Source organism: Balaenoptera acutorostrata, chromosome 7 (assembly GCF_949987535.1).
Source record: "Balaenoptera acutorostrata chromosome 7, mBalAcu1.1, whole genome shotgun sequence".
In the NCBI taxonomy this organism is placed as follows: Eukaryota; Metazoa; Chordata; class Mammalia; order Artiodactyla; family Balaenopteridae; genus Balaenoptera; species Balaenoptera acutorostrata.
Window position 1 is genome coordinate 45,781,702 of NC_080070.1, and position 14,131 is coordinate 45,795,832.

At 40.4% G+C, this 14,131-nt stretch overlaps 1 protein-coding gene across 1 annotated transcript in view; it reads right to left on the bottom strand.

Moving 5' to 3' along the window:
* Positions 1–1,694: 1,694 nt before the first annotated feature.
* AVL9 (AVL9 cell migration associated) overlaps positions 1,695–14,131 on the bottom strand; it is a 63,812-nt gene continuing 51,375 nt past the window's right edge. Inside the window, exons 13-16 of the mRNA XM_057549691.1 lie at positions 11,936–12,053; positions 9,598–9,651; positions 9,011–9,099; positions 1,695–6,693 (exon numbers count right to left, since the gene is read on the bottom strand). Of these exons, the coding sequence (XP_057405674.1) occupies positions 6,578–6,693; positions 9,011–9,099; positions 9,598–9,651; positions 11,936–12,053 (377 nt within the window). The 3' untranslated portion in view covers positions 1,695–6,577. The remainder of the gene's footprint in view (positions 6,694–9,010; positions 9,100–9,597; positions 9,652–11,935; positions 12,054–14,131) is intronic.

The following is a 14,131-nucleotide window of genomic DNA, read 5'->3' on the forward strand; positions in this document are numbered from 1 at the left end:
CCAGGAATGACGCAAGTGAAGTCAGAAAGAGATGGAACGAAGACGAGTTACTGAGGAAGAACAGTAAGAACTTAGTGACTGAACAGACTTTTTCAAAAACTTATTTTCTGTTCTTTCCCAGCCCTTCCATTCTAAAGCTAACTCAGGAGAGACTCTGCTTTACAAGGACAAGTGGCTGGAACCACACAAGGTCAGAAGAGGACGAGCAGACACACTGATTTGATGCCGAGAACCCGAGTGAAGGCTTCAAAATTCCCTGCAACTACCTGAGAGTATTGCCGGGGCGGGGCGGGGCGGGCGGCGGGGGCGGGCAGGGAGGACACAGAGGGTGGAGCCTTTTCAGCAGCAGCAGAGTTGTTTAATGGCAAGCAAGGAGTTTTTAACTTTTCATTATGGAAATTCTCAAACATACGTGACACCAGAATAGTCTAGCGAACCCCTGTGTACTCATCTCCTGGCTTCAACAATGATCAATATTTTATCGAGTGGCTTTCGCCATTTTCCCACCCTCCACATCAATGTGCCCCAGGAGGGAAGCCAGGTCTGGTGAAGGGTAAAACATATACACATTTAGAAACATCTGAATCTTAGTTTTTGTGTTATGCTGGGATGTCAGTGGTTCCACAGCAGGTATACATGGGATCAAGAGCAAAGAGCACGACCATCTGGCTTTCCTGCCCCGGACACTGCCTGGCCTCTGACTCCACAGCCACACGAAGCGTGTTACCTGTGCTGGATGACTAGACCTTAGCCGCCTCGACTGCAGTCGGCTGTCAGTCACGCGACTGGAGGGTCATCTGGGGATTTGTCGACTGTGAACTTGGACAGATCAGTCCTGCTGCAGAGAGGTTCCCCAAGCCTGTGATGACCACAGGAGGAGATGAGCCCTTCACAAAGTGTCGTTCCTGGGAAGAAACTGGCTCTATAATCATGCTCCTTCCAGATGTGGCCAGGTTTGATCACTGCAACTCCCATCCTATCAGAATGAAGAGCAGGCAGCTCTGACCTGGGAGACGATGAGGGACCATCCCCTCACCACGGCAGAGCCTGAAGCGCAGCTGGAACAGGTCCTCGGAAAAGGGAGATGTTGGCGGCGTCCAGCTCTACTGCCCGAGTCACCTTGTCAGCTCCAGGCAGCAACAATCCACGCTGTAAGAACACTGGAACCTTAAATTTAACCCTGTACTCAAGGCAGCGCACATTCCTGGGAGCAAAGACATTTGTCTCCTTCTTCTGTGAAGCTGTTTTGCAAAACAGCTCTAAGGAAACCATGGTACATGGAAATACATATGTGAAAATGTGCTAGGAGTCCTCAGTGGAAATGTCAAGGTTATTTTGAAGCTCACCAGTACGGATGGAAAAATGGGTTGCTTGGGACAACATCCTAGTCCCCTGGGGATTTCTGTCCGTGAGCATGTGACAAGACGTTACTGCACGACCAAACTCCGTTTGGTTGTACTTTGTGCAGCCCCAGGCACTAAACATTCTTGCTGCAAGGGTCACCACCTCACAAACTGAAGCACCACCACAAGTATTTTCAAAATGAGAGAGTAAAAAGAACGAGCAATGAGTCCTTTAGTTCCGCTGGTTTCCTAATAAACGAGGCTGGCCCTTCTGTCCAACTGTGAAGCAGGCCAGAAACCACACTGACAACATGAAGGGTACTTCTAGAAAAACAGGCCAAGTCCACTGTATGCAGGACAAACAGCATAATTTTATTCTCATTTTTCCTTAAAATAAAGATACAGTAGAAGTTTTACAGTTCAGTATGATTGGATGTCATTTATAATTTTAACATTTTTTAAAAAACAAATGACAACAGAAACAAAAGACTAGTACAAATTATAAAACTACTAGAGCAAAGAGAAACTACCTTTCTGATCAAAATATGTACCACAGCTCTAAACTTCCTAAGAAAACTTTCTAAGATTTCTAAGCTAAACTTTCTTAGAAAGGGGTTTGTGGAAAGCCTTTAATCTCAAGTATTTAAACTATTCCCGTACCCACTAAATGCTTTCACCAACTTGTTAATCATATGCTTCCTAAATTTAGGAACCAGTGATCAAGTGGCCTGAAACAAGTCTTGATCCTATATTTCCAGCTATAAATTATTAATATTTCAAGAAAACAATATATTTCCTAAGCACGTAAGTTTTCTAAAAACTTCAATTACCTTTTCTGGCTCAGTACCTGACTGAAATGTTCAAATATTCATATTGCACACAAAAAAATTTGAGCAGCATACTATATGAGTGTGAGAAGCTGATGAAAAATAAGATTGAGGAAAATCCCTAAGTTGTGTCCCATTTAACATGATTTAAATATATAGTTTCTATATCTTTAATTAATATTAAGTAAAAAGGTAATCTTTAGAACAACACAGAAATACAAATGCATTAGCGTTTTACAAAATATATTCAACCCCTTATACGTGCAACAATCTTTTAGTCTTGGAGCTGCCATACAAGGGAGCTAGTTTGTTCTCCTTCATATGAAAGCAGGAAGTCATGTGTACAAAGTTATTTATATGAGAAGAATAAAGATCCACATTCCTTTTCTTTGTCCTTGACAAATATTTATGGAATGTTGGAAATGATGAAAAAACAATTCCAATGTTATGAAGTCCAAAGACTTGGAATGAAAAAACTCGTAGTGGCACGCTGAGCTACACGGAATGACAATCATCTTCTGGAAACTAGGGTTGCGTTCTCTACCGTGTTTAGAGGCTACCACAGAACTGGGTGGAAAGCCCATGAATGCTGTGCCACCTCTGGTCAAACAATCAAAGCATGCAAATGTCAATGCCATCTCAAGAGTCCCAACCAACTCCCTGATAAAATAACAGGCAACACTTACCGGCTACCAGCCTAACAGGCTACTTTCCCAAACTGCTGAAGCAGATAAAAGTTCAAGGGGTTCAGGATAAGTCCACTGGCCCCTCACAGGGCTGTGCGCTCCTAAACTCATCACCAGGCCTCAGGGAAAAGGACCACTGGCTCTAACTTCCACAAAACAAATTAAAAACAAGAACTGCCTGCCAGGGAGATAAAGTTAAAGCCTCGTTTTAAAACTTGTAACTAGCAGATGAAAAATTTAAGTTCTTCATAAAAGAATTCTTATAACCTTTAGCATATTAAATACTGCTCTCGGGCTTCCCTGGTGGCACAGTGGTTAAGAATCAGCCTGCCAATGCAGGGGACATGGGTTTGAGCCCTGGTCCGGGAAGATCCCACATGCCGCAGAGCAACTAAGCCCGTGTGCCACAACTACTGAGCCTGCGCTCTAGAGCCTGCGAGCCACAACTACTCAGCCCACATGCCACAACTACTGAAGCCCGTGCTCCTAGAGCCCATGCTCCACAACAAAAGAAGCCACCATAATGAGAAGCCCGCGCACCGTAATGAAGAGTAGCCCCCGCACGCCGCAACTAGAGAAAGCCTGCGCGCAGCTACAAAGACCCAACACAGCCAAAAATAAATAAATTTATACCAAAAGAAAAAAAAAATACTGCTCTCAAAGTACTTTCATTCAGATTTTAAAGGACCTTGTCTCTCGGCTTTGCAACTTCTCACCTCTCCCTTCCTAATTTGTTTTCTCCTTGCCTTTCTAAGTAAATTATTCTAAAAAAACAACAACAACAAAAAAAACAAGCTTAATATAGGACTTGGAAAGCAAGATACGGTTGAGGAAATCACGTCATATGCTCTGGTTTGCTGCCCAAAGATATAGCTGCTGTGTTTCTTAAAGCAAAAAGTAGAAGAGAACAGTATTTTAGGGCCTGGGGGCTAGTAAATCACTAACAGATTTGGGGATAGACTATTCATACTGGCTATGTGAGCCAAATGCAGATGCAAAATAACCCTAAGCCATACTGTGACAGGCAACTTTGCCTATTCACTTAACTCAGGACACTTGGGCCAGCTCAACCCTCTTTCCTTTACCTATGTCATCGTCATTACAGTGCCTAGTAGGAATTAAAGCACACCAGGGACTTTTTCCAAACACTTTTTTTAAAGTCACCTGGCAGCAGCGAGGTCTCCACCAAGCTATGGATACAGTCTGTGTTGCCTGGCACACTCTGAAAAAGCCCGGCTGACCCTAGCTCCCTCGGGCCTATATAAACGCACTCAGTTCTCAGGCAAAAACACTGTGGCCAAGCAAAGCACACACCTTTTCCAGGGACTTGTCCGAAGACAGCCACACCAGTGTTGGCTCCTATTGCTCCCAGAGCCAGTGGCTGCAGGAGGCTACTGCTTCCGGGCTGGATGCTGGGCTGGAGCCCGGAACCCAAACTTGAAGCACGTAGGCTCCCGGGACCAGGGGCCAGGCTTCCTGCCTGCGACTGTGCTGGCTGCCCCAGGGCCCCCCACCAACAGTGCAATAGCCTGCACTCCCTGAAGACGCCCATACCTTCTAGAACCTGAAGGAAATAGAGTTATGGTCTTTTGACCGTTTCTATGACAAAAGTTCTATCTTCTGAAATACTCACTTTATGTTGAAAGCCAGTTAAAAATGACCTCTGTTAAAATAAGAGTTGAACTCTTAACCAGAAACATGAATAGAAAGTTCCATTAAGGTGTATATAAAATAGGGAGTGATACTAAAGCAAAGTTAAATTTTATGGAACTTGTTTTATTTCAGCGGGATTCCAAAGTGGATTGGACTTCTTTGAATAGTGAGAGATGAGAATTCACCCCAATCATACAAGCCATACAAACGAAAGGAGGAACCAGCAGCGTGCTGGCTGACCGCTCACAGCACTTTTAGCGCCGTGAACAGCCCCGCAGTCGAGAGTAGCAACTGCGCACCGATGCGCTATCACACTCTACCCAACAATGCGGTCTCACCAAACAATAAGATGTTAGTCTCAGTGCAACTTTAAAGTACCTTGTAAAGTTTTGCTTGGTACTACTTTCTTCTCTTCAAATAGTATTTCCTGAGAAAGCTAACTTTCCTAGCAGAAGTGGAATTAATAGAGTTCTCACAATAAGCCCTTTACCTTGAGTTATTATACTCAAAGGGAAGTATGCTTTTAGGTGTGCAGGACCTGTGTTAAAATACAAATTGGAAAATTTAGGGATATTTAGATTATGTCCCTATGTTTCATTTCACATGCCCTAGTAGTGCTTCTTACACAAACATTTCTTAAAGGATAAATCAAATATAATCAAGCGTCCTCCCTAATTAGGTCCCCGATTTTCTCTATACTCTTCATATCAAATGTAGATTATACTCATGATGTATTTTCCAAGTATCCTCTGTTACTGAAAAAGCAGTCTGTCGCCTGTAAGTACTCCCTGAGAACACCCATCCAAAGTCCCCTTGAAAAGCAAATGAGAGCTGAGCCTGGCAGCCACATGAGGTCTAGTTGTGTAAAAATCTTCAGTAGTGAGCACACCTGTGTCTAAAATGAACCCAGGTGTCCTTCATGAAACATGACTGATGTCATGGCTGTAGTTTTCTTCTCTTGCTTTTCTAAATGTGAGCCAAGATGAGATTTCTATTTAATATTTACAGATCATCTTGCTTTTCTTTCACAAATACTTTTGGAAGGGGGTAGAGATTGATTACATGAGGATTTTCTATCAGGGAAGTAGGAAGGCCAAGCGCCCTGAAAAGCTTTATGAAGATTAAGACAAAGAAAAAACCTGTAAGTCTGTAAACACCCAATGGAAAACTGTTCAAAAGAAGAAATAGAAGGCACAAACTCTGGGTTAAAAAAATGCATGTAAAGATTGCAACATTACTACAATCAATAGAACTAACACCTAGATCTTTAAAAGTCTTGCCCTAAATACACACTCAGTTAAACTGCTTGAACACCGCTATAACCGTCACCATGCTATTTCTTTGCACATCTACTTGAACAATTAGGAAAAGGAAGAAAGCACAGTGACACTCCTTGATACCTCAAAGCAAGTGCTTAGGATTGGGAATGAATAAATTAAAAGCACAAAACAAAACACTCCATCCTCAGAACTACCACCTCAGACTTCCACGGTTTCTAGGAGGAAGTGAAGTGATAAATGTGTTTTGTGGGTAGAAAACCAACAAACAAAAAATCCTCATATAACTCAGCAAGATAATAATGAAGGGCTGGATTATAGGGCCCCTTACTGTTAAATGTAAGCACATTTTAGGGCCCATTTTAGAGAAATTAAAATAGTAATATAACTTAATCTTAGCACATATGAATATCCATCTGGATATTCAAACAGCAACAACAGAACAAAATCTACACCAAGTAAAAACTTTTCTAAAGTAAACAAATGTATAATATCAGAACTCAAAATTCATTAGAACGTTCACTGTGTTTTAATCAGGCTCAGACTGAAATAAAAGTAGTCAATTTAAACCCCAACCTGGGAAGCCGTCCCTGCTACGGTTGTGGTTTCGTCTTTTCAGCATCCCGTGACATTCATTTACACAGAGGGCAACCGTCCATGTAAACAGTTCGACCTATCGGTCCCTGCTGTGGACCTGTGGTCGATGAAGAGGAACAGTCTGGGAGCAGCAGACAGACAGGGGACGCTTAAACCTAAGAAAGCGACAGCAGCTTCTGGGTGGCTTGCTCCGCTCAGGGTTTCCCGTCAGGCAGCTCAGTGAGACTCTGTGGAGTGGAACTGGTGAAAGTAGAAAGCCATGAAGACATGGCTGTCTTTGCACTGGAAAAAGCTCCTCCAACTGACTGGCCTGAATGGAAAGAAGGGGAAAAACAAAAGGAAAAATGTCTTCACTTTTGTTAAGAGACACTGAAAAACCAATGTTAATTAATAAATGTTAATTAACTGCAACCGACATGCTAATAGTTACTAAAATACCATTTACACTTCTAGTTTCAAAATAATCCCTTACCATGGGAATGTCTAAGAGGAACTTGGATAATGCCCGGGTGTAAGACCCTGCTCTCCTAAGCATTTTGAAAATCTTGAGCAAACTCCTTCCTTAATACCCACTGTGCCAGGCCAGTGGTTCTCGGCACTGGCTGTGCAGCAGAATGACTTGGAGAGCTGAAAAAGTCCTATGAGCTCTCTGTACCCTAAATCCAAGTTGATAACTAAAAACCACCTGCAGGGAAGAATTGTTAGGCTGCTTAGGGAAATTTGTTTTTGTCATCTAAAACGATGTTGCATCAAATGAAGACACACAGAGCTCTATCTGCCTGAGGTCTGTTTTGTTTTTAAAAGCGTTATCTCAAAAGCTGGTGTTAAAGTGAAATTATTTAAGTTGAATCATACATATTCACTATTCTTGAAGAAGGGAGTGTGGAAGAAGAGAATAGGCCTTAGAATTTAAATATCAGCAGCATCACTAAAAATTAACTAACAACTGACATCATATAACTATGATGTAGAGTTTTCCTACTTTTCCATAGTGATGGGGCTATGTGCCTTGTGTTTCTCTTCTAAGACGAGTGTGTGGAGTAGTTCTCTCACCCTGTCTATCTCTGGATATACAGGACGTTAGAGCTACGAGGACCCCTGCATAGAGATCACTTAGTTCTGGGGCTTTTGAATTGTGTCCAGTAAGGGTTAGCCAGGCTCTCTCAGGAGCTAAGAAAAGAGACGGGTCCTATTTTCAATACTGATATGACAAAGCAAACGTAGCCAAATGTAAATAATCAGTGAATCTGAGATAACTGGGAGTTCCTTGTACACTGTTGCACAATTTAAGTTTGAAATAATATAAAAATAAAAAGCTAAAAATATAGAAAAGAGGGAACAAGAAGTTTCTTTAGAAAGGATATGGAATAATCTTCAAAATATTTTAAGTGAAAAAAGGTACAGAAGGGTGTGTACAACAGCATGCTACCATTTGTCTGGCTTTGGTATCAGGGTAATACTAGGCTCAGTAAATGAGTTGGGGAGTATTACCTCAACCACTACTTTCTGAAAGAGTTGGTATAACAATAGCATTATTCCTTAAACGTTTGATAAAATTCATAAGTGAAGTCATCTGTGCTTAGATTATATTTAAAACCTTGTGGCAAGCTTTTAAATTTTAATTCAACTTATTTAATAGATATAGGGCTATTCAGATTTTCTATTTCTTTACTGCATTGGTTTTGGCGATTTGAGTTTTTCAAGGAAATTGTAGATTTTACCTAAGTTGTTGAAAAATTGACATAAAATTATTCACAATATTCTTATTATCCTTTTAACTTCTGTAAGATCTATAGTGGTGTCCCCTCTTTCATGCCCAATACTGGTCATTTGTATCTTCTTTTTCTCTTTATTAGTCTAAAAGGTTTCACTAATGTTGTTGATTTTTTCATAAAAACAACTGTTGGTTTCACTGATCTTCTTTATTGTGTGATACTACCTTAAAAGACGGCAGCTCCTAATGCCTACTTTATTATTATGGCTCTCTACTATTTATAAAGAACTGTTGGCTGGGACTTCCCTGGTGGCACAGTAGTTGGGAATCTGCCTGCCAATGCAGGGGACACGGGTTCGAGCCCTGGTCTGGGGAAGATCCCACATGCCACGGAGCAACTAAGCCTGTGTGCCACAACTACTGAGCCTGCACTCTAGAGCCCAGGAGTCACAACTACTGAGCCCGCGTGCCTAGAGCCCGTGCTCCACAACAAGAAGCCACCGCAATGAGAAGCCCGCACACTGCAACGAAGAGTAGTCAGTCCCTGCTGGCCGCAGCTAGAGAAAGCCCGTGCGCAGCCAAAAATAAATTAATTAATTAATTAAAAAAAAAAAAAAAAAAAAGAACTGTGGGCAGCTCAGGGAATGGAGGGAAAACTCCAGAGAAGATTGAATCCTGGTAACAGAACAGATAGGACAAAATTTGCTAAACTTGGTTTGACATTATCTAGTGCCACAAGAATTGTTTTAATGAATAAGACCAAAATTTAAAACAAAAACTTCTGTATTTGACCATCTTGCATTATTATGTGATACACAGATCTCTACAACTTTATGTTTTTATCAATGACATATTGAGCATAGAGAAGAGATGTGTTATGATTCCAATCTGTTCCTGCCTAAGACATCCTTACCAACAGCTTTTCCTGTTTGCACAACATTCCGACTCGTTGTGACCATGACGTTTCCAAGTTTTTTGCCACGTTCACTGTTTTGAACAGAACTGAGTAAAGGAGAGAAATGTTAAGTACAATATTAAAAAATCCCTCAGGTATACATTCACCACTCCATAACCACCCCTCAAATCAGTACTGAGGAAAGAAGCTAAATAATTCATTATTTGTTATGCATCAATTAATTTACTAACATTTTAAGCATGTGAATTTTCAGAAAACACTAAAAGAATATGCAGATGAGCCAAAAAGTGGTAAGGGCATAAGGATGTATGCTTAACTCTCCCTAGAGTCACAATATGCTAAAGTAACTTCACCAGAATAAAAATGGCAAATCCGGCTATTAGTTCACACCATTCTCCATGAAACAGCAGTGTTTTCACTTTGAAACATACACACTGCTGAGCTAGAGAATGTTATGCACATATTTGGTTACTATTTGAAGCACAAGTCTGTGAAGTAGAGAAAAACAATTCCCAATTAGCAATGAAACACATGGCATAAATTCAGACGTAAGAATGTTCCTAGTATTTTCCCTAAATACTCACTGTGAGAATCTTAACTTCATGTCTGACACTGAATACTGGCCTTGGAAAGGATGGCTGTAAAACAAAGTTTGAGTTTAGACTATGCGTATTTCACCAATAAAGCTGCAACACAGTTATCAAACGGAAGAATCAGGAAACCTCGCAGGGGTGACTCAGCTGGGTGGCAGTGCTCCAAATGCGATATAGGAAACAGGGCTTTGATCACAGCTCTCCACTTAGTTACGTAAGTCCCTCTGAGCTTATGTCCTTGCTTGTAAAATAGGTGTGCTTTTTTTCTTGGGTGGGGATGGTTTGTGTTAGTGCTGCCCTAATGTTCTGATTTACCTGGTCTGGGGTGGGGCCCAAGCACCGACATTTTAAAATCAGGCAATCTGATCAACTTTACACTATTAAACAAGGCATCAATAAATATTCAAATTCTTATCTCACACACAGGGGTCTCTCTGTCAATGTCTAACAAAGAAAGTGACCCTAGTGAAATTCGTAGCCAATTATTGAAATATCAAAATGCTATTTATGGCTTTTCAAATGACAACAAATTGATATATTGGCCATATTAAGCATATGTTAACAACTCCTCTTTTTCTGGATTTCTGAATGACCGGTTGGAAAGAAGAGAGAGATTAGTTCATCATTTTCTATTCCTGCAAACGCTGTGCTTAAAGGATGAAACATGCCTGCTGCTTTTAAGGGAAGTCAGAGGACTACCTTCTCCGATCTTTAGGAGTTGAAGAAAGGGTTTCATAGATCTCAAACCTTACATTTAGTTTTGAATATTTCTAAATTATACCCCCTGGTGACAGCTGAAGACTATCATTTCTTGTTTTGAATTTGGTAAAAATATTGAAAATCTGCTGATGGTCATATCTGCATAATTTCCCTACCTTTTTTTTTTCTGGTCCTTTTCTTCAGCTTTCTCCTCAATGTAAGTAACCGCCATTTATTTACATATTTTTAAAAGTATTGTTTTTACATTCCTTTAAAACACATTCCAGCTAATCCTCATATGGACCTGCAACACAGTCTGTCGAGCTGCTTCAAGTTAAAGGCACTACAGCAGACGCAGGGGCTGAGTAAAGATCTGACCAGGCTAAAGGTCAGAGTACCGGGGAGGAGACCAAACTGTGAACGGTCACTCCCCCAGCACTGCCACAAGGAGCGCCGCCAGGCAAACAAACTCACATCTGTTTCCCCTCATTACTCTTTAGAACACAGACCTTGTGGTTAGTGAGGGAGAAAACTCTGAACTCTTAGTCCTTTCATTTAATACCATTAAAACGCTTGTGCCTTTTAATTCTCTATGTTTTTACCACACCCAAATGGCAACATAGGTTTCTGCTACAGCCCAGTATGAGGATTAAATTCCCCCAAATCGGTCCTGAACCTACTCATTGTTCTTGATAGGTACAAAGCATTGGCAGACATGTTCTCCCAAACCCTGCTTCCTTACAGATGCTTCTGCAAGTTACTATGACATAATTCCTGGTTTTTGTGTTTGTAGCACCACTTAAATCACATCCCCAGTTGAGCTAAGTTTACCCTAGTTCCCAAATAATATGGTAATCAATACTAAGTTGATTTTTGTCAGATTCTCACCGAGAAGTAAAGTTTAGAATACAAATGAAAACAAACGTTCAGCGTATACTTGTATTGTAAATAAAAAATTAAATTTTTTAACTTAGAAAAGAAGTTCCCAAGATGTACGCATTATATTAATTGATCTCCTTAGACGCTACTCTGCCATTCACATAGTATTATTTCTTAATGGCCCCACTCCCCAGCATGTTTAAATGTCTTTTACACGGGATAAAGTCTTTGCCCAGCAGTCGACACTGTGACAGGTATTAAATTTTGTTGGATCTTAGAATCTGACGTGGAAACTGCATCAGATTTGACTGCAAATCTAGGAGTTCAAATATTAACTTTAGTTGTTCACACTTCATATTATAAAATAATCTCTCAGTTTTAACCAGTGCTATTTCCCTCAAGGCTTCTGTCTCGCTTGACCATTCTGCTGAGGCACAGATCCAGGGAAAGGGAGGGAAGAATCATGAGGTAGGATCATCCTCACAGGCCAGGACTTCGTCTCCAAATCACGCTGGAAGCTGGGAGAAATGTTAGTGCTTCCAAAATGCCCTGTGCTTTGTGGGTAAGAAGTGTGAATAGGGAAGCAGTTTTCAGCTGCTTCTCTGTACTTGGGAGCCTTTTTATACAAATCTACTCAGGGAGATTCTTGAAGATATTCACAATATCATCAGAGTTAAGATATGATTTTCTTTATGTTGGGCCACACTTACTAAGTGAACCACCTCTATCAACCTTCAGAGGATGTGCTTACTTCGGATTTATTTCTGCAAGTGCTGGATGCTTGTTGCTGTTCCAGACCCTGTAGTTGTGAGTGTTCTTCCATGCTGTAACAAAGGTCGTCCCATAGTCTGATAAGATCTTTTCATTATCTGTCAAGTAAATATTTGAAAGTTGAGCTGGACTGTAGCCAGTCAGGGATGTAAAGATTAATAACCAAAACCAGTAAAGAAATGGCTTTAGCCTCCCTGTCCCCCTGCTTTCTTGGGGAGACAGCCTACCAGATGTCAGGAATCTTGGGTCTAATTCCAGAAATCCTGTTAAGAAGCAATGTGGCCTTTGGTAAGTCGCTTACTCACTTAGAATTTCATTTTTCTTACTAGAAAATAAGGGGGTTGAGCCAAATATTTTCTAAGGTTCCTTAAAACTCCAAAATATTTCCAAGTTCTCCTTACCAAGGTAAGGAGGCATCGTATTATTTATTAAAATCTATAGGCTCGACAGTGGGTTAAACATACTGATGTATACACATGGAGCAGGCAATTAGGGTATCTTTTCATCTTTTCACAAATGCCATTTTGCTAAGAAAGGCAATTAGAAAGAATACATTAATTGGTTCTTTTTAGACACTATTTACTTTTCTTTGCCTCACTATTAAGTGAAACTTACTCTTGAGTTTCCATGCATTTCACAGTCAAAATACTTAAAATAACAAGGGGATTTTCATATATTTAATGCTTAAAACTTTTTGGCTTTATCACCATCGAGGGGAAGCTTCAATGCGGAGCGTTTCTTCTACTTGGAAGAATAGAAAAGGTTTCGAGGACTGATTCAAATGGCTATTGCTTCCTATGTTAACTTCAAGTTGCTTGCTTTGAGGGTGAAACGTGACTTTTTTGCTGGGAGAGGAAGAGAAGGACTAACACGGTTCTGTATGCAGCATAAGGAAGTTCTTTTAAGAACTTACTCCTCAAACAGCTCACTGGACTGAATTTCCGTTAAGAGCTTGGGCCTGAGCCAGACTTCTTGGGCTGAAGTCCCAGCTCAGCCTCTTACCAGGTGGAAGAGCAAGCTATTTAACCTCTCTATGCCTCACTTTCTCATCTGTAAAATGAGGATGACACAGTATCTACCTCTAGGATTGCTGGGAAGATGAAATGAGTTAGCAGATGTTAAGTGTTCAAAAAAGGGGGTGCTGCATATGTTACACGTTCCCCCCAAAAGTTAGCTACTATGTATTATTCAGTGCTCACAGCTACCGGGGCAAATATTTTTAAGAAGTAAATTAATTACTCAGGAAGCTACATGGCTGGTGGAGACTTGGGTTTTCTTACTAGATAAACTGAATGATTCTGGGTTAGAGGATTTAATTTTGGGGTCTCAGCTGCTACAACTATAGAAGAGACAGACATTAAAAAAAAAATCCCATTAGCAAATAAGGAGTCGCTCTGTTAGCTTTCCTAACGAATGAAGAACATGCCCGAAGCTTAGGTTTAAAACTATATATACTATGTGAAGAACTAACCTGGAAGGTGGCAGTGGTGAGGTTGATTTAAAAATACTAACACAACAATGTGAAGGTACTTAATGTCACTGTGGAATGATACACTCATAAATGGTTATGATGGTAAATTTTAGGTTATGTGGATTCCACTACATTTTTTTAAAAAGCAACTGCAAAATAGTTGGATAACTGAAGAGAAGGAAAAACAAAAGCTCTATACTCCTTTAACACCACCACCACTAAAGCTACTGAATATATGCTAAGTGTCCAGAGTGATAGGTGTCCATGGTGTGAGAGCTCATTGCAGAGCTTCCTTTTCTCCTTGTATATATTCTTTTCTATGGGGAATGAGATAATTTTAACTCAGGAGTGCTCCTATGTTTGCCTGTTCCATTTTAACCACTTAATAGGGATAAAATTTCTCAGAATGGGGGATAAATTTGAAGGTCTAATCACTCAGAATGTGATTTTCAATGATTTCTATTTTTTATTTCTCTTTTCACCCATTATATATCTTAACATGTAAGCAGTGTTTATAAATAGCACTCAAATACTGATATATCCTTCCATATGGTGGAACACTAAGGGGCCATGTAAAAAGTGATGAAGATCTGTACTTACTCTCTTCATAATATGTTTATGTTTCTATTATAAAGAAAAACTAAGTTATAAAAAACATGAAAAATGGGATCCATGTTTGTAAAAGGACTACCACAAACACCACAA